Source organism: Vanessa atalanta, chromosome 15 (genome assembly GCF_905147765.1).
Source record: "Vanessa atalanta chromosome 15, ilVanAtal1.2, whole genome shotgun sequence".
Taxonomy (NCBI): domain Eukaryota; kingdom Metazoa; phylum Arthropoda; class Insecta; order Lepidoptera; family Nymphalidae; genus Vanessa; species Vanessa atalanta.
The window spans coordinates 3507149-3533082 of NC_061885.1; the positions used below are offsets into that span (position 1 = coordinate 3507149).

The 25934-nt window shown below is 31.0% G+C and overlaps 1 protein-coding gene across 1 annotated transcript in view; it reads right to left on the reverse strand.

The window, feature by feature from the left end:
- The window catches only part of LOC125069454 (protein cueball), a 35346-nt gene that overhangs the window by 4501 nt on the left and 4911 nt on the right, over positions 1-25934 (reverse strand). The window contains exons 2-6 of the mRNA XM_047678953.1: positions 9741-10137; positions 9016-9669; positions 8580-8768; positions 7923-8117; positions 6877-6985 (exon numbers count right to left, since the gene is read on the reverse strand). Coding sequence (XP_047534909.1) covers positions 6877-6985; positions 7923-8117; positions 8580-8768; positions 9016-9669; positions 9741-10137 — 1544 coding nt within the window. The remainder of the gene's footprint in view (positions 1-6876; positions 6986-7922; positions 8118-8579; positions 8769-9015; positions 9670-9740; positions 10138-25934) is intronic.

The window sequence follows — 25934 nt, forward strand, 5'->3', positions numbered from 1 at the left end:
GTCGAGGGCATATTATAGTGTTCAATTGTGTGCCCAAACACAGGTGCACTCTGAAACTGGAAAGAGTTTAGGCGCAGGATCAACGACATAACGTGCTTTCCGCCTTCCGGGAGTGTACACGCTTCGAATTTCTAAACTTCGGACTGTTACTGAGAATTTTTCGATAGAGAAATCTTTTACCGGTCTGACCAGAGATTTGAACCCAAAACTTCGGGATTTGTGGCTATGCAGACAAACAAAACAAAAAAGGCAGTCAATATGTAATGTAGAAGCAATTATTGAGCAAGGCAACTTTACATGTGGTTACTGTAAGCTATAATATTTTACTTCCTGTAGTTGAAAACCGGAATATTATTATAAAATATTTGTATAGATTAAAGTCTTAACAAGTCTAATGCTTTATATATCGAGTAGGTCCAAAAGGCTGACCGCTAAATCGAAACATATATTTCCGAGCGGAAACCGAATCATTTAATGGCATTGAGAGGTCGTCGTTATCACTACGCCGGCGGTCATTTTCTATTCATATGATTAGTATATTTAGTCTTGTCTTTATGTTAATTATAATTTTGTAGTAAATATTTTCAATTACGAGGCCAAATATAGATTTTGGGAAATGTATTCTGAATGCGTCTGAATTTTACAAAAATCTGTTCTTAGACTAAATTTAAATTTCCTAATGACCTATTTTATAATATTATAAATGCGAAAGTAACTCTGTCTGTCTGTTGGTCTGTTGCCTAAACCACTAAACCGAATTTGATGAAATTTGGCATGAAGCAAGCATAAATTCCAAGGATTTTATGCCTAACGACTGACAACCCTTAAAACGTAAGCGAATCCGCGGGCGGCTACTAATTAGTAATAACTTTAACATAACGTAGATAAATATACATACATGAATGTATCTTGATATAGGTATTTTATACAATAGAATTAAAATGTTCCGAAAATAAAGTTAAAAAAATATGTTCAACTTCAAGCAGAAATTTCTTATTGAGAATAGATCATTAATTTAAGTTACGAATATCAATTGTATAAGAATAATCATTTTTAATATAAACTTATCTAAAGTTATATTATTACGTAACTTATTTGTCTGTATTGTCGGTCAATACACTCAATATTATTCAGAAAAATAAGGCGGGGTGTATATCGTTCGCGTATGGTTTTATATATTTAAAATACGCATTTATTTAAATTAAAAATCATTTGTTTTTATCTTTAGTCGCACTAATCTCAAGTAATATAGGCACAATTTCCATAAATAAATTTATGTACGTTATAGGTAGTCAATTACAATAGGTTATGTTTTCAGGCTTACGACCCTTAGGGGCGAAACAGTATGCATTATTAATAATAATAAATATAATAAACTCTATAAACCTATTCTCCTAACTTATAAGGGTAATGAATAATAATACGTTCTCGATGCAACTTCTGTTATTATTCACAAAATATAACCTCAGCTTAATCGTAACTGAGGACTTATATTTGTTTAAGTCGCGTTACGAATATATTCCGATCCGAATTTGACCGAACCTTTGTAGAGTAGGTAAATGCCTGAAGGGCAAAGATTACGTTTCGATTCGGTTGTAAGCTACAATATTTTGTTAGTAAATTTAGGCTCTATTGCAACCATAAGAGAAGAAAAGCCCAGTAAATAATAATTAACAGCAAATTAACGCGACATCATTTGTGGAGAACTTGATTAATCTATGATATTGCGATAAAATGGCGTTATGAACGTCGGCGAAACTGTTATCGGAATTTGTGAATATAAGTAGTTAAATGTAATAGTGTTGTATTATATATAAAGATATATAAATCATAAACTCTTAGTGCACAATATATTATTTATTAGCAAATCGCATGAAATACGTAAATCTAAGATTTGTTTATCTTTATTCCTACTCCGATTGGAATAGGCTTTAAAATAGGTAAAAGCTGAAGGGCAAAGATTACGTTTCTTTACAAATGAGGGCCCAGGAAATTCGTAATGTTCCAAATTTGAAAAGGACAAAGCTGATCATACTCGTAGTTTTGCAAAATATTTCAATGACCTCGAGAAGTTTTATGTTCCAGTCTAAAATAATCATTATATTAAAGAAGTAACATTAACTTACATTTAATAACATCACCGACGAATGTTACGTTGACCTTGGAGGTAACAAATAAAAATAATATTTAAGTCACAATTACTTACGATATACGTTTACGTTTATTTTTGTACTTAAAATAATTTCTCCTTGACTGTTAAGAAACTTTATCTGATTGTTTTAAAAACCATTGTTGACCGCGGTCGTATTATAATACTTTAATATAAATATAATTGGTGAAACCCTGAACGCCCAGGGTTAAATACTTATTATTAATATTAAAATGGTTTGAAGTTTACACATTCAAAGAATTATCAGGTTCGAAGATACTTTGAAATCACGCCTTTGTACGTATCGATTGTATAGTCGCACGCATAATTTCAGTTTATTTAATTTGAAGTTTTTTTTATATATTTTAAGAGGGAGGACCACCTGTTCGTCAGTGGCATAAAGCGATTAAGAAAGCTTATAACCTCATTAATAAATGGACTAGATAACGCGAGGAAAATATTAAAATCGAACTTGCCGTTCAACCATTAATATGGTTGAACTTATCAGCTTTATGTTCTAGATATGAATATATTGTTTAAAAGAAAAAAAATCTTAACTCTCTCTAAACTAATAAATGAGCAGACATACTAAACCAATATATGTATGTATATTTTTTAATGTAATAAGTAGACGAACCGGTATATTGGCTACCTGATGTTACGTGGTCACCAACGCCCAAAGACATTGGCGCTGTTAGAAATATTAAACATCCCTTAGATCGCCAATGTACCACCAACTAAGATGTGATGTCCCTTGTGTCTGTTACCCTGACTCACTCGCCCTTCAAACCAAAACACAACAACACCAAGTTTTGTTGCTTGGCGGCATAATAACTTGCTCAGAGCCCTACCACCAAGTAAAAATATGCATAAAACATATAATTATACAAATAAGTAACGGCGACTCGCAGTTTCACTGGCTTTCAAATTTTGATTATTGGCGTAACAATCGTGAACTTTATGTCCTTGTACTTGTGAATATAATGTTAATATGTAAAAGTTGTGTACAAAATAATATTTTGTATTATATATAATTACATGTATCGGGTTGACTAAGACCGCGACATATGCCTATAATAATTGTAAAGCGGTAATCGAACTCATGACCTCGCACGCATATGACAACTACACCAGGTGTTCGTGTATAGGAACGAGGAACTATTAAAGCAGAATTATTTAAATGAACAATTTATTTAAAATGTATAACTGTGCCATTTATTCGCAGGTTGAATTCTTTTTTATTACATATTAAGCTTAATATAACCAGAATTCTGGTTTATACGTCTGCTTTTTTTTACTTAAAAAGTTTTACTACCACAGTATATAAGATCTACATTCATAATAGATAATTCAGTGGAGGAACGTACAGCGCTCCTAGCGAATATGGCGGTTACTATAAAAGTTAGCACATACATTTTTAAAGGAGATATTCTATGAGATGTTATTCTATCGGAGGTCAAGATGCAGCAGATTAACTATACCGTTCAACCCATCGCCATGACAATTGGCGAAATTCAATACGGATTATATATAACGCATGTCATATCGGAAAATAGTTTTTACATTACATTACAAGCCTGTAAATTTTCCACTGCTGGGTTAAGGCCTCCTCTTCCTTTGAGGAGAAGGTTTGGAGCATATTCCACCACGCGGCTCCAATGGGGGTTGGTGGAATACACATGTGTCAGAATTTCGTTGAAATTAGACACATACAGGTTTCCTCACGATGTTTCGTTTGTAATAGTTATCAAATTTAATTTTAGAAACATTCCAACGCATGTCATATGAATACTATAGAAAATAACGTTTCTGCAAAATACCGTTAAGAACGTGATAATTCCGATAACAGTTTAATGACTATGTAACGCGATTAAGTAATAAACGCGATCATATGTAAAGTGCACTTAAAATATAAAATTAAAAACAAATACAAGCGTAACAAATCGGATAACAATAAGTTGAACTTGACCTGTTGATCTCGATTCGTTTACGTGACAATTCTACGTCCATTGTATAATAATAGCACGTTTATTTTACTTCGATGTTAATTTATAGAGATGCGATTATACAGAGGACATATTTGTTATTTGATTTAAATAAATATCGCGTTAAATCAGTAAATTGTTAAAAAATAATAATCGAATAAATTCGATAACATTCACATGATATCATATTTCGGTTAACAAATTTTATAAGAATTGTTTTTTTTTTTTTAAATATCGATGAGTAAAGTAGATTTATAATAAAAAATAATATCACCGGTTAGACGAATTTAAACGTTATACGTGAAAAAAATCTCACTAGCATAGACATTGGCAATCTAAAAGTTTTATAAACAACTTTGCTGCTTTCTACACGAAAGTATAATACTTTATGACTACCTATAGGTTTATATTAATGTAAATATATCATAATCTATTTCACTGCAAGAACAGCAATGTTAATGATGTGAAACTGCAGTAAATTTTAGTGCAATATTTTTATATAGGGCTACCACAATTAACCGCATTACGTTGTTAATTTCGTATCGTGCAACTTGATGTGTGATGCAAATTTTTAAAAAGTGCAACGTTAATCTTCACGAAGCAACGTCGCAACGTGCCACGGCACTATATCCTAACGTTCTTATGCCCTAAGTGTAAAGGCCTATCCGCATCTCCACGTTACGTTGCCGCGTCGTGCTAGTGCACGGTACGGCAACGTCGCCGTGGTACGGCGCGTCAGTCGGCGCTCGCTCAATTAATGCTTAATTGTCAGCGATAAGTTGTGATTTGTGAATAAAAATGGCGAAGAATATTGACTGATTTATTGATTTCACTTGTCGAAGAACGCCCAGTGCTTTAGGACAAGACAATAGATGATTTTAAGGACAAAAACTTAAAACAGAAGTCTGGAAGGATGTTTGTCGAATCATTTTTCATGACATTAACGACAAAACCAATAAAGAAAAGACGAGGTAAGCGCAAAGACGACGCGCAGTCTCACGGCGACGTTGCCGTACCGTGCATATGCACGTTCCACATTGACGACGTCGTGACGTGTAGATGTGGACAGGCACTAACCTAGCGAATTGCTTTAATGTCATTCAATAGCGATTGACATTAGAACAAATCTTTGGTTCGTTTTATAAAACGTCAACCCGTTCTAATTAATGTTAAAGGTGTCTTTGGAGTACGCAAGGTTGCCGATATCACGCCATTTCGTTGTATTAGAGTTATTGGTTGCTAAGTGATATTATTATAATTTACTTGACTATTTATTTTGATCTTGAACCATATTTAATTAATTATTGTAACTGTTACATAACAGTAAGGTAAATATATACGATAAAATATTAAAGGTAAGTTCGTTATTTTATAAAAAGATAATTAATTACTGATATAACTGTACATATTCTCAAAAATGATGATTAAAATATACATATATATTATCTACGAATATTCAATAAACATACGTACTTTTAAATTGTTTTTATAATAAGTTTTTTACAATTAAATAATGTCATTCATTTAAACAGAGATTTGTCTATTTTTGTCATTATTGATTTGACAAACCAAACAAGAAAACAATCTCCCGCTATACAACTTTTATAGGCAAAGTAGTAAACCGTTAACTTAGCATTAAAGAGTATATGGGGATAGACTTATACAAAGACAAACAGTCTCAGAAGGGTACAGTTGTATCTGACAGGTTCAGTAAATCATTATTTAGTATATTATTAACATACAAACACATTTAGGTAATCTATTATACGAAAAGAAAAAGATTTTATATATAAATAAATTGAAATAAATGCAAAGTCCAAACACAACACACTGATAATGGCTCATATATTATGTGATGTATATCATACAAATACATATATAAAACGAAATGATTTTGCGAATAGAACAAACTCGAAACTAACCGTAGAACACGATCGTAAAATGACAAAAATTGCCTTGCGACATTGACAGAAGTAAAAAGAAAGAAACAACAACGCATCATCATAGTATATTACTATAAGGCGGTTTACCACATTTATCGAGATGTGATTTGACGAGTTTGAGTACATTGCGCAGTTGTGATGCCAAACCTAATAGCCGAACAACTCAGCCAGTTTGGCCGCTATAAAGCTCGCTAAATTCTAATGAAATATAAATAAAATCAAATGTATCTCGTTTGCGAAATAAATAAATAAAATGTAAAAAGCCTAACAAAAGCCGGACACGGCGAACACCGTATATTTTGGGCGGACACGCAATCAAAAAGCCTAACTATGTTCTGCTTTATCCGGATGCCTGGCAACCCTAGTCGTGCATATGGGCCACTCAATGATAAGTGGTAACTACCGCCCATAGAAATTGGCCCCGAAAGAAATTTTATCAACTCCTTATATCGCCAACGCGTCACCAACCTTGGGAACTAAGATGTTATGTTGGGCCTGTAGTTACACTGGCTCGCTCATACTTTAAACGGGAATACAACAGTAAGTAATACTGCTTCGCAATAGAATATGTATGTAGTAGTACCTACCCAGAAGGGCTTGCACAAAGTACTAACCCCAACTAAAAGTACAAGTAAGTAACGAAGTTTTTACGGAATAGATAATTGATATTACAACTACAAGTCTCATTTTGTTCAAAATAGGGAACTAAAAGCCGAGTGAGATACAAGGTGAGTTCTTTCATCTTACGGAATAACGATATTGTTAATGAGGCACAAGGTGGAGCTGTCAATAAACTTACCGTTTCACAGATGTTCATGTTGCAGCAGTTCTCGATGGTGATCTCACACTGGTCGGGTCGCGCCGTCAGCGGCGTCACGTTCTTGTTAACAATAATACGCTTCTTAATCCTAAAAATAATGTTTTCAAATATTTATACAACATTATATATAATAACGCTCACGATATCTCCTACGTGAGATAAAATTAATTATCTATAAAATGTTTTTTAAATTTTGTAAACGTCATAATTATAAAATAAACAGTAGCCCATTGACGATAGCCGTTATCTTATGTCATGAAAATATAAAGGCGTAACTGTTTTCATTTTTTTTAAAGATTTATCGTTATGATCACGACTCTCGACTATAGTCAATCAAAATATTTTTTTTTTCCATAATAATAATTAATTTAGTTCGTACATAATCTTCTAAGTTCAAAAGAGCAATTTAGCTGTACATAAAAAAATACATCGAGCGAGATGCTCGTAACGATTTCGCTTAATTTATTTTATAAAGATAAGGTTTTTCTTTTTATGTTTATCTATATATAAGTTTTTCCTCAAAAAATTACTACTAAAATTCCAACCAAACGATATTTACTTATTTAGATAATAATTGTTAATAAACTCCCTGTGTATGATGTAATATACCTATAAACGACAAATATCATTATTGTAATTTTAAACGAAAATAACTATTTATGTTGTTTGTGCATTATTTATATAACTGTAACTAATTTTCTACTTGTAAGTATAACGGGTGGCTGTTTTTTTTATGTCTTAAAGTTTTTTAATTAATTCATAATTTTCGCTTAAAATTACTAGACCTGATATGTTTAAGGCTACTTAAAGCTATATACTGATTTACGCAACGTTCATGTACGTCCATAAAAGAGGACTCTAACGGTTTTGTACTTTTTGCGCTTTCTAAATACACATACACTTAAATAAATTGTATACCTTTGGGTTATGAGAACGAATTTGTTAGAAAATACAATACGAAGAGTCACACACACTCAGCCACTAATAAACAACACACATGCACAGGCGCGTCATTTAGTCATTACCTGGGGCGCCTCTTCAAATACAAAATCTTGGTTATAAGCATTGCACAAATGAGGCAAAGCAGTCCACAGAGTGTTCCAAGCACCATCAGTATGGGATCTCGTATCGGGTCCCATCCCGATGAGCAGTTCTCATCTATGTAAAGATCGTTAGAGGAAGTTCCTAAACTCCTTGTGGCGTTATCTCCTTTTGTGCAACTGGAACGAAAAAAAAGATTTGAATGTTATTGATGGTAAGCTATTTTTCAGTAGGTAAATGGTTATCAGAATTTAATTTTTTATTGAAAATCTTATAAAGTAACGACTCGTGACCGATCTTCAGATCGTTATGGTCGAGGTCTAGATCCTTTGTTAGATTAAATCTCAAAAAACTTGACACTAATTTAAAGTATGTTAAAAATTGACGTAATATAATTGTATTAAAAGTACAGATCATGTGTACAATTTATGTAGTCACAGTCCTAGAACAGATAGTTTTGTTTAAAATATTTTTTTTTTATAGTAATTTTAATTATAGAGTTAAAACATAATTTAATAATTAGCGCATATAAAAGCTTTAAGACGATGCACGTAAATAATTGCAGATACGTCTCTGTACAACGATTATGACGACATACTTTTCAATCAATGTGAATTTTTTCAACGATTTCATTAACTTACTTGCAAGATTCAATAGTCGGTGCGACTGTGGCTTCAATTTTGCGCGATTCACATCGTTCTCCAACGAAGCCGTTTGTACATTTACAAACTAGCTTGTCATTATTTCCCAAAGAACACACGCCTTCGTTCAAACAGTACTGAGAACAAATATAGGCTTCGCATCTCGTTCCTTTGTAGCCTCGTTTACATCTGCAGCGAAATTAAACCAATAACTAAATCTTTATTTAAGAAAATTCATTTATGTATCTTAAAAGATATTTTGGTCCATAGCTTCTCTCTAGTGCATTAAAACAAAACTTTTAATTTAATAAAGACATTAGATTGTAGCTGATAAAGTAATACATTTGTTAATGTATCTTTCACGGTCAAAAAACATAATGAACTGTTAAATGAATCGAGCGTTGCTGTAATGTATTTTATATTTTTATAAACTCACTTGCATTCTGGTTGACCTTTGTTGTTGACGCTACAATCGCCATTAAAACAGAAATTTTGGCAAACCGATATTTCACATCGCTCGCCAGTAAACCCGGGAGAGCATTTACAATCAGAAATGCCAGTTTTAACACCGTGCAGACAAAATAAGCCAACGTCCTTTGGAATATTCATTGCTTCATTGATAAGAGTCTTGTTTTCGGACAGACCAGCCAGTACCGTGCAATCGGTAACACCAGCCGTTTGGTCCGCTATTTGATAATTCGCTACGATTCCAAAAGGAACCTCGTTGTTGAAAGCTATCAATTCTTCAGGTTCTGTATTAGGAGGAGCGTTCTTTGACAATTTCCAAACTGATTTAAAACCCCAATCGACCCAATAAATATTATCTTTCGATACGGTTAAAGCGTTCGGCTGGTGGTAAGTTCCGACTAATCTTGTCTTTCTATCTTTTCCCTCTAAATCTGACGATTCAATGGAGTAGTGAATGCCTTCTTTATCGTCGGCCCAGTATAGGCGCTTCGTTCTCTGATCTATCGCGATACTGACGGGCATGTGGATATTAGTGTCAACGATAATCTTCCTTTCACTGCCGTCGAAACGTGCCCTCTCGATTGTAGGTTTTGTAATGTTGGTGTTCGTCCAGTAAATATAACTGTAATAGAATAATTCATAAGAAAATATTCTTTAAAATATATTTCATTGGATTTTCGTATGTAAACTTACCCCCTACAACTGTCAACGGCAATGTCTCTCGGGATTTCGTCGTCCATTTTTATTAAGAGATTACCGTAGATGTTATTCTTCGGTCTCGGCCAAAGTGATATCCAGTATACACTTCTCTCGTTAGTATCGGTCCAGAACATTTTGCCCGTTACAGGATCGAAAGCTAATCCTTGAATATTTTCATAAGATCTCCGACCAACTAGAGGTTGATATTTCCTAGTGAGTAAATTGTAGCTAAATATCGAAGCATTGTCATTTTGCTTATCGACAAATAACAGCATGTTGTGAACCGCGTCGTACGCTAATGCTGTGAGATCTCTAAATCTGATCCCTTCATTGCTCGTTTTTGTTTGATTCGTATAAAATTCTAGTTGGTCCCCAGTAGTTATAGCGATATCTGAAACAAAAATGAAACAATTAAGGACCGTTTAAAAACAATACAATGAACCACGTGTGTAGTACAACAATGTTACCCTTTTTTAAATGGGGACTAAGTCACAATCGGGCAAAGGCCTACTTCACTGGCGGGTATGAAATGAGTTACATCACAAATTAAGCTCATGAAAATTTAGTAGTGCCTGTCCGGCATTGCTGAATCGAAGATTGCATGGTCAGGCCATGCAATCTTCGATTCAGATTCGTGTGTGCTAACCACAATTTAAGAACACAATGCTTTTGTTTATAAACAAAGGTTATTTTAAAGACATTACTAACTACGAGTAGTCATGCCGATTGGATTCAATCTATTATTATATATATCTATTATATAATCATGCAAGCATTAAAACGATTTCAGCCATTGATACATATTTTGGCAGCAATGCATGTTGTAGTCATCTCGTGACCATTTCGAAGTTTGTAGCATTTTTACACTTACGTAATAATTGCCATTAGTGATCTATGATGTTGCTACATGCAGGAACAGTCTCGACATATCAATTACATAATCAGAAAATTTAAACATAAACAACTTTTGAGAAGAATTGAGTTCGAAGAACTTAATACTTTATATTTAAGAGTTAATATTAAAATACACTGTGAGTAGGTTTATATTTATATAACAAAGTTCTTCCTTTATAAAAGAGTCTGTCAATATACCGCTGCTGGAGTAATGATTGGAGCTTATTCCACCACGCTACGATACTTCACTTCAGCGCTCAGCCCGGAATAAATTTTAAATACAAATTAAGTGCCAATCATCGGTTAAGATTTACGTGTATCAACCACTGAGCCATATCAATAAAAAAATCAGATTGTCATATAATATTGTACATTAATTATGTTTGGGTAGCAACTGACAGACTTCATATTGCTCGTTATTCATAAGAGTCGCATCCTAACAGAGGTCAAATATTTTAATTTATTTGCTACCCATACATTGCTGGAGGGATATATTTATAAGACATGAAAATAATTATCAAAGGTATTCGACGAACGTATTTCTTAGTATGAAATACTTTTATTTGCAAGTCTGAATTGACTTATGAAACAACGTCCGAAAAAAAAAAACAGTTCTTTTTTCAAAAAAACTCAATGGTTCGTTGAAACAATGAATAAATTATGTATCATGTATAATTCATTATAAATCATTTAAATAAAACGAATATCGAAGTATAAAGTGGTAATGGTTTATAACAAATATTTTCGACCTTACTTGCAGACGTATAGTTAGTCTTGTTTGTCTCTTTCTATCATTACTGATTTGATATTTGAAAGAAAAAGACATCATAAAAAATATTTCGAACATTGCCTCATTAAAGTTTTATGTTTAAAAAATCTCAATAACATATTATTTTAAATATAAGCCAGGACAGGTAACTATCTATATATCAAGCAATGTGTATTGGAATCCGCCCAAGTGACTACGTAATTTTACGACGAACTCAAGACACCTTGTTTACGTTTGCGTGACGTAGGTGCGCATGCGCATTCGCTTTAACATATAACACCTACTTTCTGACTGACAAGATTTTCATTGATTATCATTACCGTCTTTACCATAGTGCTATGGGGCACGTGCCCATGGCCCCCATCCTGAGAGGGCCCCGAAGAACCAACAATTTTCTTCATACATTTACTGCTTGCACGTTGACTGCTATGTATATTTTCGAAAGTGATATATTTGTAAGAAATAACTAAAATATTTATCAAAAAAGGCTATTGACGATAGTCGATATTAAAAGTAGAAAAACGTGCTCTTCGTAATAGAAATCGATATACTATAAAATAGCCATAAGATTGTACAACCAATCAGATTCCTACGAATTTACGAAAAATTACGGCACCGTTTATTTGAAACTATACTTAAGGCCTGTCCATAAGCAAATTATTTGTACATGGCAGTAAATATCTACCAAAAGGGCCTCAAATTCATGGGTGCCTAAGGTCTTCAGCATAGCTGGAGACGGCTCTGTTGATTATAAAGATTAACTACGCTATGTCTATCAAATATTCTTACATACATTTGAAATAAATATCACAATAAGCTTTAACTGTGATTTAATATGATCTGACGAACACTTTGGTAAATTAAAAACGTGATACGTAATGGATAATGTTTTCAACGAACAATCTTTAATATTTTCATATATAACAGGGAAATTTTGTTTACAAGTAATAAATTATGAAATAAGGTCCCGGTCATTGTCAATATAAATAATAAGTTATAAATAAAGTTATTATCATATTTATAATTAATTCAAAGAACGACGGATAAGGAGTAAAAGATACATTTTTCAAGGATAATAAATTACTTCTGTGTAATATAAATTATGTTAATTGAAATTGCAATAGTTTTGTTCTATGAAATATTTCAAAGAAAAATTGATAAATCATAATTAAAAATTATCCACAGACCAATTTTCCTATTAAGAACTACAATTTAAACATCTAAAAATAATGTATTTAATTTGCTTTGAAATTGTAAGATTTATTGAAGTTGATTAATTTTATCTTACAATGAACTTGAAAGGCTATGAATAATGATTTTAATAAAAGTAGTTTTTATACTAAAATGCAATATTCTAAGGTAAAGAAAATCTGTATAGGGCTTAACTTTAATTTATCGATAGATAATAGTTCATCTCTCAGTACAAATACTGCCATCAAAAATTAATCCAACTGTAAATAATACATCTATGTATTAATAATATAGGTGTAGTACAAGTGTTATCAGGTCCAATAAAATATAATGAAAATAAATATACTTTAAGAGCAACGTTATATACTTAAGGATTATATTATGAAAGGAACAAAAAATTGGAATTCGTTTTTTAATGAGATTATGTATTTAGTCATTGAATTGTTTAATGGTTTGAATTAATATCATAATCAAACTTAAGTTCATCTGGGTGAAGTTGTTTTGAGCAGGATTAATCTCACATTTCAGAACAACTCAATCTTGAAAGGACAGAAAGATATATCAAAAAATGATTATAATAATTATTACAGTTTAAGGCTATATATATAATATTCATATTAATGAGGTATCATATATTTTCAATATTTTACGAGTGAGGTAAACGAAGTAAGGATACTGATTATCTCCTTCGCTATTGACGTCCTAAAACCAAGTTCTAATTCTGCTATACAAATAATTTGACCGGGCTTTGAATACAAATCAACTCATTATATGGTTGTCTGTATAGTAATACTTCCCATGGAAGTCGAAAATAGCCGAAACCGTCAACATTCAATGCTTGACAAAAGATAGTAAACATGTGCAAACGCATACGAATTTAAATAATTATAAACTAAGAAGTTGATAAATAAAACCTTGTAAGCGAACTTGTTTATTAATAACGAATGTTTGTATATAATGACGTGAATGTAAATAATAACATTAACAACATTCAGTGAGTTTGGATCGTGTTTGTGTATCTTGTGTTACGTATATTCTAGCAATGGGAATAAATACCGTATTCGGAAACTTATAAATTAAATATTAATGAGAAGGAACGATTATGTCTATCTATATTTGCTGCTTAAATACGTCATTGGTATGTTATATAAAGCATGTGACATACGAAATAAATTAAGATTTAAAGTTAAGAACAGACTCAATAAGTATTGTCTTTATTTATTCAAAGCATTTTTAGTCAAACGAAACCTTTTTTCATCTATATATAATATCCTGTCTATTTTTTTAGTTTTAAAACAAGTTTGATAGCAACTATGTTTCGTATTTATTTACATTTACATATGTTAATAAGCAGTGCATTTAAAATAGATACTGTACCCAAATTGTTGACAATCCTTAAGCGGCTTAGTCGCAATGAAACAATAAAATAATGATGATAATTCGATAAGAAAACATAGTTTAGTAACATTATTAAGCGTTTTTTTTAAATATACAGAATATGTAGGCAATTAGAAGTAGATTAACACTTCGTTCTCGATTCATAATTGATAAATATAAAAATTTTGGCGCCACTATTAATTAATACGTAAGTATTGTTAAATATATTATACATAGTATTATATACAATAAGAAACGATATAATAATCTTAAGTTTCCTTAAAAAATACTGACTGGTAAGCCACAGATAAAAAACCCTATTACCATCTATAAAATAAGTTTGTCAACATTTTATACTGTTTTTGTGTTTTTTTTATTATTTTATATGTGTGTCAGTGGGTACGTGACATATTATTAATAACAGATTAAACTTTGTGTACATTTTTATCGATTTATCTCTTAAATGATAAAATACAATGTTGTTTATCTGTGCACTTATCGCGTGGAAACCAACATGGATTTTAATGCACTAAACAAAAAATAAATACTTCATACAAGCCATTAAATCGCTATTTTATAAAAGTAATTAAAAGCAATTTGACCTAATTGAGAATTATATTTTGTATCGGTATCAGGATAGAAATAAAAAATTACAAAAAGTACTTCCTTGATTTAAATATATAATTTTAATATCAGTTTGAAATTTAATAAGTAATCGATACTCGGTTGTACCCACCAACTCATATTCTAACAATGTGGTGGAATAAACTCCCAATGTTCTCAAAAAGGAGATATAGGACATTTACAGGCTGGTAGTATATTTTATCTGTTGTATCATATTTTTAATCCTTCTCGCATAGGGTCGTCAATATGATCTATGTATGATATGATGTTCTAAATGTAATCGAAAAAAGTTTACTAAAATATAAAGATATGTATGTGTAAATTATTATTTTAATACGAAAAACACCGTTGCCTGGTGTGTGGAAAATATGTGGTCGAAGATCAGGCGCAGGCTTAGCAAATGCCTGTCCAGCCGTCGAATAGTACAACTTATTAATTTCATAATAATATGCCAAAAATTCAAAGAGCGATAAATATGTTTTAAACATTTGTTCGTGGGATTTGTCTGTCCACTTATCAACTTCCTTTAACCCATCTGACGCCCTCTCTATTTTGCAGATTTAACGATAAAAACTGACTTATACAAGGAAAATCAATAATATAAATCATGCATTGACGTGTTGGTTTCATTTAGTTCGGAGTCCATATGATTACTTGTACCAAGATATGTAAGATGAAAGTTCACGAACATGTGTACGTATACACACATCCATACACGCGAGACCTACACAGACACACTTTCTAAAGTTGATTTCCTAAGCCTTTGATTACACAGGTGTTTGAAGTTACCGACTTGATGGATCCTAAAGATCCGTACAGGCGAGTCCGCACAAGCACGGATAGCACGCTTCCCACAATTTCGATAGTTCAAAGTTCATTGTTATTGGTTACAACTAATTTTGAAATTAATAATCAGAAATTATACTTATATTATCCCAATCGCTAAGGAATAAAGATAAACAAACATAAGATTTAAGTATTTCATGCGGTTTGGTAATAGTTTAGCTATATTTTACACTACAGTTCAGCAACAGTTCTTGATTATTATGTCCTTATTTATATTATCACTATTTCACTTAAGTACTTATATCCACTTTGATTTTACTTCCAAAGTTTTGAAAACACCGTCGTCGACGTTCAAAATGCCATTTTTCGCAAATCCATAATGAAAATCATAGATTATTCGAGCTCTCGACCAATGATATCTCGTCAATTTGATAACAATATCGTTTATTTTATTTTTGCCCTCTTGTGGATAGAGTATACAATAGTATCTGATTGACATTTAATATTAAACTTTTAAAGAATGTTTCATAAACTTAATATTATACTTAGTAGATTATTAAGGAAATACATAAACGGAAAATGTATAGTTAGTTACATTCGTATTTACAAATTGTAGGAAGATGGGAGTTAATTGTTTATCCTGCTAGTGTTACCTAACTCCGCAAATTAGTATTTATTATATGTAAATTTGCGGAGGTAGGTAAAACTAGGTAGACTTAGGTTTGCTTAGATACAAATGATTTAATTGAATTGCTGTCTGCCTATCAGAATATTAACATAAGCACAAATTTGGAAGTTATTTTTCATTTATTTTATTGCGAATAATATTTAATTGAGTGTTACATATTACATAGTAGGTTTAATCCCTGTGTTTCATGAGCTTGGGTGACGGTTTTATCATTTTTTTTTAATTAATATAACAATGACTATTCTTAGAAACATATGTAAATGTAAAGTGATGTTAGATTTAAAAAAAATATATAAGTTCTTTTAATAAAGAAACATTACTTTTGTGTAGATAAATATAAAATATAAAGTTAGTAGATTAATTTAAGTAATCATTATTTAGATTTAAAGCAGTAATTGGTATGTACTAATAAACGAAAAAAGACATCGATTAAAAATAATTTTAGAGAACAATTTCAAACACAAGATGTCTTACGATAATAATGATTATGACAAAAAAGACAAAAAATTGGAAAACGCCTTAAATGTAGCGCTGAAGTAACCGACCGGAAAAATGCAAAAAAATTGCACAACTAAATAGCTACCGACAATCACTGAATAAATCAAATAAAATGGAGCAAACAAATGTTTTAAATTTATGAAATCCGCAAATGTTTCAAATTTAACCGTTTTAACATTACAAACGAAATAAGTTTGTAATTTTAGTTTTAATCAGATTTGTCTGATTTTAGCGGATTTGACCCGGACGAATTTTGAGATTAATTCCTAATATGATTTTAATTTTTACTGTAGAACAGTCCTCTTGACTTGTAGGACGGACGGATGGTTTACATAAAAAAAAACAGGGTAGCGACTTGTCGTAGGTACTTGAATATTAGCATAAAACTAAATGTAGGTCGACTGTTCTATAGTCATATTTTTTGTTCAATCAAATAAAGCATAAATTCATTTTTACATTATATATATATATTTTTGTTATCCTTGTTGGAAATAAAATCGACGATGATAAATGATTGTACCTACATATTTAATTTAATGATTAATTATGGGATATCTAATTTTTTTTAATGAAAATAATAACAAATAATTTCGCATAATAAATCAATATTCGTTGAAATATTAAGACAATTAGAAATTCATTCTTTTGTAAAGTGGGAAGCATTTATAATCATAAGTCCAATAAAAATATTCGGCCATTACTGAGAAAAAGGGTCTCGAGTCTCGACAGACTGATGGATAACGATGCGATCAATGTGGTTTCGTATTTCATTTGGGTAGGTACGTCGTTTTCAAATAATTGGATTATCTATCTAAAAGAACAAAAAACAGTGTGAAACTTAACATTTTTTTAGGTTATTGGAATATCATTTTGAAAATTCATTCAATTTTTTTATATATTAATTTGAGTAAGTACTGGTTCGACAACACCGACAAGCTCAGTATGCAATTAATAACAGCTAAAAGTTTTTATATTTATATTTAGGGCAGCCCCACGCCGGAACCATTCGCCTGTATTGTAACAGTTCAGATTCGAGCATTACATAAATTGATGAGAAAGACTGAGCAAAATAGTGAGCAACCTGTAATAATACAATATGTAACATTACATCACTGAGAGAAGAATCGAGCATTAGTGTGATAATATAATGTATGTATGTTTATATGTAATATCACTTTATAAAGAATCTTTTCTTTTGCACGTTAGTTAATGTCTTATTCGCTGGCGTCATCGGGATTGAACGAGTTTGTTTTTCGGCTCATTAAGAATCTATCAACACAACCCATATTCACATCTATTGCCTTAACTACAGTATAGTCCAAGAGCTAAGTGCTATTTTTTATTTGTATAAAAAATCCCTTCACTATAGTTTAAATTATATTAGCTTCAATTTTAATTGTTAAATTTGGATAACAAATTTATAAATTATATAAAGTTGCAAAAATGATTGTTTCTTATAATTAAATACTACTTTATCAATAATGAGTTATTTCTAATTGTTTTTTTTAAATCGTGTTTTGACCATTACTATATTTAACAGTGCAATGTACAATTAAATGTAATGTACACATAACATATCTACTTAAATGCATGGTATTGCGTAGTACTCATGTTAATGCCATTTCAAATTTAATATAGTTTTCTGAATTGTTATTTAGATGAAAAATATAAAAAAAAATGTTATGTGCCGTTTATGATTGTTTTGAGACATCGACTTTTTAAAGAAGTTAAAGAAGAAGTTTGTCTAAGTGTCTCTTAGACTATGGCCCTATCAATTCTTGGCGTACGTGACCCAAGACTCCAAGCAAGCAAATACTTAGGCTTCGTATTTCAAAGGCTTCTTGTTCGTAAACTATCCGAGTATCGTTATTATGAAACGTGAGCGATTATTCACGTAATTGTTAATAAAATTTGCATTATATAAGCTTGTAATTCGATACTTTAAAGTGGTCCTAAACGCTTTGTCAGCGTATTTGAACTGAACTCGAGGTTGCTTATTTGAATGATTTAAAAAGTGAGCATGTTTTTTTAAAATCCTATTGTATCAGGTACAAATAACAGTTCTTTTTTTGTCATCGATTATTTATTTGAATGAATTATTACAAATCTGATGAAAATCCGACTCGAGTAAAATAAAAAAATAAAACTAAACAAATACGTAATCATTTTCTTCTCATATAATGTCCCCGTAAACGTCAAACATGGCCGCCCGAAACTCACGTGATTATATTATGGATGGATATAACATCGAAACATAACGATTATACGAATTTTGTGGAATTTTTTGGATAGGTTTCGATCGGATCTATCGTTTTTAAAACAGATCTGCAAAAAATAAAAAATCGCCTGTTTCAGAGCTTATTCTGTTTGTACAAATACAGTTGAAACGCTAAGAGTTTAGGCAAATCAATTCTACTATGAAAATTTTTAACTTTACAAGCGGATTTAACTTTAACATTCCGAATATTATCATAAATTATATTATTTTTTATTTAAAATAAGTTCTTTATTTGAACTGAATGTTACAATATGTAAGTGGGTCGATATTGTCATGAATAACACATGATACTATAGTTGAAAAAACCGTTACAGTGTGAGGGAACTGTTTTGATTTAAAAAGAAGCAAAATTTAAATTTGCCTATTTTTATATACCAAGTCTTGACGGTTCAAGATGTTTTTTAGTCTATAATGCAGTCAGCGAGTTTCTAGTTATAAATAATTTTCATATAAATTATACCTAAACGTTAAAAGCTATAATTAATTTTATAACATACAATATAAAATGTAATTTTATATACCATGTAACATTATTTAAGACAATCTTTGGCTACCACTACGATCTATCTTAAACATTATAATAAACTAAAATATATTTTTTTTTGTTTTTTTTTTGTTTTAATTATTCGACATCTAAATCGACATATAAATTTCCAACATATTTTGTTCCTGCTGTTTTAAAAACGAAATTACAAAATGGCGACGTTCATAATTTTACTTTGTACCTAGTTTTTAATCAATATTAAAACGACAGATATGCGAATTATAACCGGTTTCTAAAATAATACTAGCGACGATTCGAAGAAGTCGTTTGCACATATCATAATATGCTCTAGACGGACGGATGTGATAGTAATTATTGTACAAGACTTGTTGATTCGGAACTTTAAGCATGGGATTTTGTTTGATTTTGGTTGTACTTTTGAGTAAAAAAGTGCGTATACTTTGATTTAATCTCATGGAACTTTGCTTTTATTGTTTATATTGCTATACTAATGTTATAAAGGCGAATGTAGATCGTATCTGTCTGTCTGTTACGCTTTCACGACTTAACCAGTGAACTGAATTTGATGAAATGACATTGACAAAGGGACATATACTTTATTTAAGCCCTTCGAACAACAATCATGGTGGTAGGCTTTGTGCTAGCCTAAATACCACCCACTCATTAGATGTTCTACCGCCAAACAGCACTACTCAGTATTGTTGTATTCCAGTTTGAAGGATGAGTGAGCTAGTGTAACTACAGGCACAAGGGATGTAACATCTCCGTTCCCAAGGTTGGTCGCACATTGGCGATGTAAGGTTTGGTTAATATTTCTTACAGCGCCATTGTCTATGGGCGATGGTGACGGTGATGGTGGTGTAGTAGTATTGTTGATCGAAGTTTAATCCTAATAGTTACGGCCCCGAACTTGTAGCACGCGGGTAAAAAGTAGTAATTAATAAATAAATTAACTAGAATACAAAACATTATTCTTATACGTAAGTATATGTCTTAACAATAGTTGGCTTAAATATATGCGTTTAATATAAATTGCGGTGAAAGAGGACTTATATGTTGTGAAGTGCTTGTTTTTTAATATCTTATCGAAACGAGTATGGCGAGATTAAATGTATCAGTATTTCAGGGAACCTAACAAAATAGCATTGTCATTATCGGTTTTGTATTTTATTACCGGTTCGCTGGTAAATTGCTTTTCGTTGTGCACTTTAACCATACTAATGGTATTTAGATTTCTTTCTTGATATCGGATTCACGTAAAGTTAGTCGTGTCAGACATATTTAATAATACAAAGATCCAGGGCCGGACCGTGAGTTTAGGTTGCCCTGGGCTAATACTACTTAGGGCGGCCCCTTAAGTAGTATTAGCCCACTTAAGACACACCTGCAGGTAGACTTGAATTAAATTAATTGAATGGGTTTAATTAATTGCAGGATTCGCAGGGCTGCAAACCATACATATATCTGTTTAATTTAATAAAATGATTTTCGTCTATTTTTGACTTTGACTTGAATTAGTTGGGGCCCCTTGAATGTACGGGGCCCTGGGCTGCATCCCAAAAAGCCATACGGTAGATCCGGCCTAGCAAAGATCAACCTTTTGTATAAGTAACGTTTTCAATAGGTTCTCAAAAGTAGTAGGACGTCACACTGTCACTTTAAGAAAGTTGGAGAGCGCGTCCTCCTATTGAAATCTTTTCGGTCGTGTCGGCTTTCGCAGAGAATCGGTGCACACTTGTGATCTATAATAGTACCAGAACAGTCGAATCTCTGTTCTGGCTGAAATTCGAAGGACATTTCCATCATCGTGATAATGTAATGTCCTTAATTTGTATGTTTAATTGTGTATAAATCCTGGAGTAAAAATAAATTAACTGTAAAAAGTTGCCAAGTATAATAGGAGCTTATCGGTTTCCCAATATTAGAGAAAAGGTATAAAATCGGTCCTGAACTATTTGAAACAAGTTAAGATTGTAGTAGATTAATACGTTTCAAGTCAGAGAAAACATTTCTATTAACGAAGTAATGATTGGTATAGATCAATCATTTTCTGCGTAATTTTAACCTTCCTCGACCTGTCATAATCTAGCTGATTTGAACTGTATTAAAATATCAAGACTTGGAACACAAAACTCATGTTGTTGTGACTTTAGATGCGTTAGTATAATTGTATAGTAGTTATTGATTCATGTTTTATCATTAAATTATGTATAGAATTATTTAGTACCAAAGGCGCGCCCCTCGACGGTAAATTTTATCTGCGTGCACGGTAAATTATAGTAAGGGTGAAGCTCATGCTCTTGATTCATAGAAGTATAAGATGGAAGAGTAAAACTAAAAACAGCTAAAAGAAATACAAAGTGGATTATATTTGCTAATGCACGCCGCGTTTCTTGGATTTCTTTTGTGAATACTAAGAGTATTTCATATTTAAAGTCGGTCTCGTAATCCAGCCAGAAGGGACAATTTCATTGTTTTCAGGGCATTGCTATTTTATTGTAAAGAATGTTGGTTTTTTTTAAAGAGCGAATGTCTTCATATTGTTTTAAATATAAAAAAGACATCAAACCATTTTAAAAATAACAAATCTATTGAAAAATATAGTTTGAAAGATAAGTGTGATCACTTCCTGGTGACACCGACCAGTGAAAAATTTCAACCTTGCAATGGTGAAAAATTTTGATTTACATAAAACAGATGAATACATTTTTATTATTGTGCTTTCTGTATAGAATTATAATTCGCTACATAATAGTGTTAATACATATAAATCTGGAGCATTAGTCATTAAAGAAAAACAAATTCGTTTTAATTGATGTTTAAGTTGTATATTTTTTACAGTTACGAAGCAATTATATTATATATTTTTTACCTATTTTACAGATCGTTATCAAAGTTCCTTGTGTCCTCCAAAGTATATTATAAATTTGCAATATTTTTAAATTGATTGCATTAACTTGTAACATTGTTTACTAGAGCTAAACTTGTTGACTTTAAGCCAGGATATATTACACAGTATTTAACTAACATAATATATCTCAAATGTTGGAAGAGATGTTGGTAGTTTCTTGCCGGTTTTACTCGGTAGAATCTACATTCCGAACTGGTTGTAGCTTTACTTTAATCTATTTGTAAATATAAAATAAATGATGATTCAAAAGTGCTTGTTAAAGCCTTCTTGAAAAATGTATGTTTTGATTTGATTTATACAAAATATTTATCAATTTATATGTTGGATTTCCTTATATAATTATTACGATTAAAAATAATTTCAAAATGTTTAAAATATTTTTAAAATTATACTTTAAAATACTTCCTATTATGATTATAACTTGGAAATGATAACTATAGAATAAAAATTAAATATTGACAAAAGACGAGAAATAAACTACTTCATTTTTCGTCTTTGGTAATATCAGGGAATGCGTTTAGTGATAAAAAAAAAATGTTTGTTTGTATATATTAATCGTAAGCCTTGTTATCTTGAAGTAGGTACTTAAGACTGAAACACATGATAATATTATTTATTTCTCAATTATCATTAATTAAAACACTAACTACTTATAGCGAGTACTTGAAAAATTTCTGATTTTATTATAATTTGCGTTTTCATGTTAATAATATCAATAAATAGATATTTTACCACTAATCAGTAGTACTGAGTTTAGAGGAGTATTTTAAAGGATGAGCCAGTGTAATTACAGGCACAAGGGACGTAGCATCTGTTCCCAAGGTTGGTGGCGCATTGGCGATGTAAGGATTGGTTAATATTTCTTACAGTTGTCTATGGGCGGTGTTGACCACATACCAGCAGGTGGCTCATTTGCCCGTCCGCTTAACAACTATCATACAAAATAAGTTCAGATTTTATTAGACGTTCTACAAGCTTTTTATAATAAATAAGTTAATTTATTATATGTGGTTCTTGAACCATAATCTAAGTCGTCTAAAGGCAAAAAAAAAAAGTACTTAATCAGACCGTAAACGACTCTTATAGGCGACATCACTTTTGACCCTTATTTAATAGAAATACAGTTACAGGTTATTTTTTGTTTTATTATCATCCCTGTAGTTCATCTAATCGAAGCGAATAAAATAAAAGCTTTAAAGATTCAGACTTCACGTCTAAATATTGGCCCACCAGTTTCAATATACGCTTTAGAGCGAAACTAATGACGAGGTAAAAGTCGACATTTATTTATTATAAATACAGATATCTAATATTAGTTATTATTATGAATATTTGCATATTAAAAAAAACACTTATTTAATGTAAATTATATTTCAATAAATATAAATTATATATCAATAATGTAAAAAGAAAACAAGTTTATTTATTTCCTATTAGCTATTTAATCTTCTTTGCGGGGAGCGAAAGTCGGTCCGGCTAATATTATCATTTCCAAGAGGTAAGTAGAATTTTCTACTTACCAATATATATGCCTCGGTTATCTTTCAAAGAAATACTGTTCAGCGGTAGAATCATTCGTAACAGGATGATATCTCCCAGCTGACGCGGGACCTTAATAAGGTCGGATCGTCGATCAAAATAACATATAGCTAAAGATAGTGGTTGACAATTTAAAATAAACAATTGTTCAATCAGCAAGTATTGCATTATCAGAGTTATATTTAAAACTCTTGTAAGACTGTTGCTATATTATTACATTGTAACAATCTTATAATATTATTAATCCTTATGATAAAACATTTTAATCGCTTAATTATTAATTTGTTTGACGAGTACTTGTTATGTAATATCATATATATTTGTACATAAGGAAAACAGAAGTGCAAATAATAATGGTAGTTGGTAAACGCACCGCCAACAAGAGAATCTATATCGGTTGGTATTTGGCATATGTGTTTCACTACCAACCGTCGGGGAGGCCAGGTATTATGCTCTCGCGATCCCATGATCCACCTCTGAAAAGACGGAGTGGTCACCGCTGGTTTTTAGTGGATATTCCGATGTAATGGGCGCAGGATATGTTTCACTATTTAAGTTCATGTGTTCGAATGACTTGGCTTGCATAAAGCCGTATCCATATTATTTTTACCTACCTATAACTAATATTTAAAAAAATTGCGAGTTAATTAATGTACACTTTTATATGCAAGATTGGTTAACCACTAATATACATTTCATAAATTGAGCTCCGAAAAAAAAAAAATGGGCGCTCGGCTAGTTGCAAGCCAAACTATTAATATCAATAAATACATCTATCCCACAAACCCAAAAAAATAATAGTTTTAATATGTAGATACATATATACATACAAAACATTTAATCTAATGTTTTTTTAATCATTTGTAAAATATATTCAGTAATTACTATTTTGACGTCTTAAAATATGTAATTAAAGTAAGAAATAGTTAAATAAAGTAAATAACTTATTGTTATTGTAGTTATTTATGTATACTTAACGTTTAGTATTCATGCCAAAGGGCAATGGTCCATATAACACGCCAATGACAAGAAAAATTTAAGCCAAAATACAACGTACGTATTTTAAAATCTTATAATAGTATTATTGTTGTGATAGTTTTAAAAAATACGATTTAAATATTATTTGAATATTAGATTAACGAGGATAGTATAAATATACCCACAATGTATAACAAAATTGGCAAGAATATTCAGATGATACATCATTAAAAACAATTAAAACATCGAACAGAAACCAAACTTTACGTTACTAGACTTCTGACGTAACGTTCGAAAAAGAACTACGAATATATCAACGATTAAAATTTAGTAAAATTAAATAAATTTGTACACACAGGTACAAGATCTATTTACGGACACAGGTTGTACGAGTAAACATAACGTATTTCAATAATTATATAGACATAATATTATGTAGACACATATGTAACATTCGCCCTTTAGATTGTTATGCTCAGTAATAAACAATTTCGGTAAAAAATCCTTTGGATTTTTTTATGAAGTCATTAAATTAAATTATCATTAGTAATTTAAGTTGGAAGTACGTAAAGCAACTAGAAACTTTGGGCATGTTCATTAAAGTTGTATCAGATGTAATAATAATGTTTTAAAATTCAAAAGTGTTTTTAGGAAATATTTGCGAATACGTTTCAAAATATTGTCTGTTACCAAATTATTAAGTGAAACTGTACGAAGTTAACATTTTTTATTAGAAGGTTAACGAAGATAAACTGCATTTTTAGAATCTTAATTAAGTAATTATAAAAAAACGATATGTATATTCAAATAATCCAAATCAAAATATACTTTGTTCAAGTAGGCTTTTACAATTTTGAATCATCATTTAACAAGCTATTTTATGTAAAGCTACCACCGGTTCGGAATGTAGATTCCGAACAGAAGAACCGACAAGAGACTCAGTAGTTACTCTTTTTCAACATCTAAAAATACAGTCATGTTAGTTAAATACATACAAATACAAAATTAGTTACAATTATGTAATATATTTTCCATCCATACATGACAGGATTTTTGTTTATTTCGGTTTAAATCAAACTAAATTAACTTTATAAATGTTCATAACTATCGCCTATCCCAACCGAAGAAAGAATAAAGATAAGTAAACTTA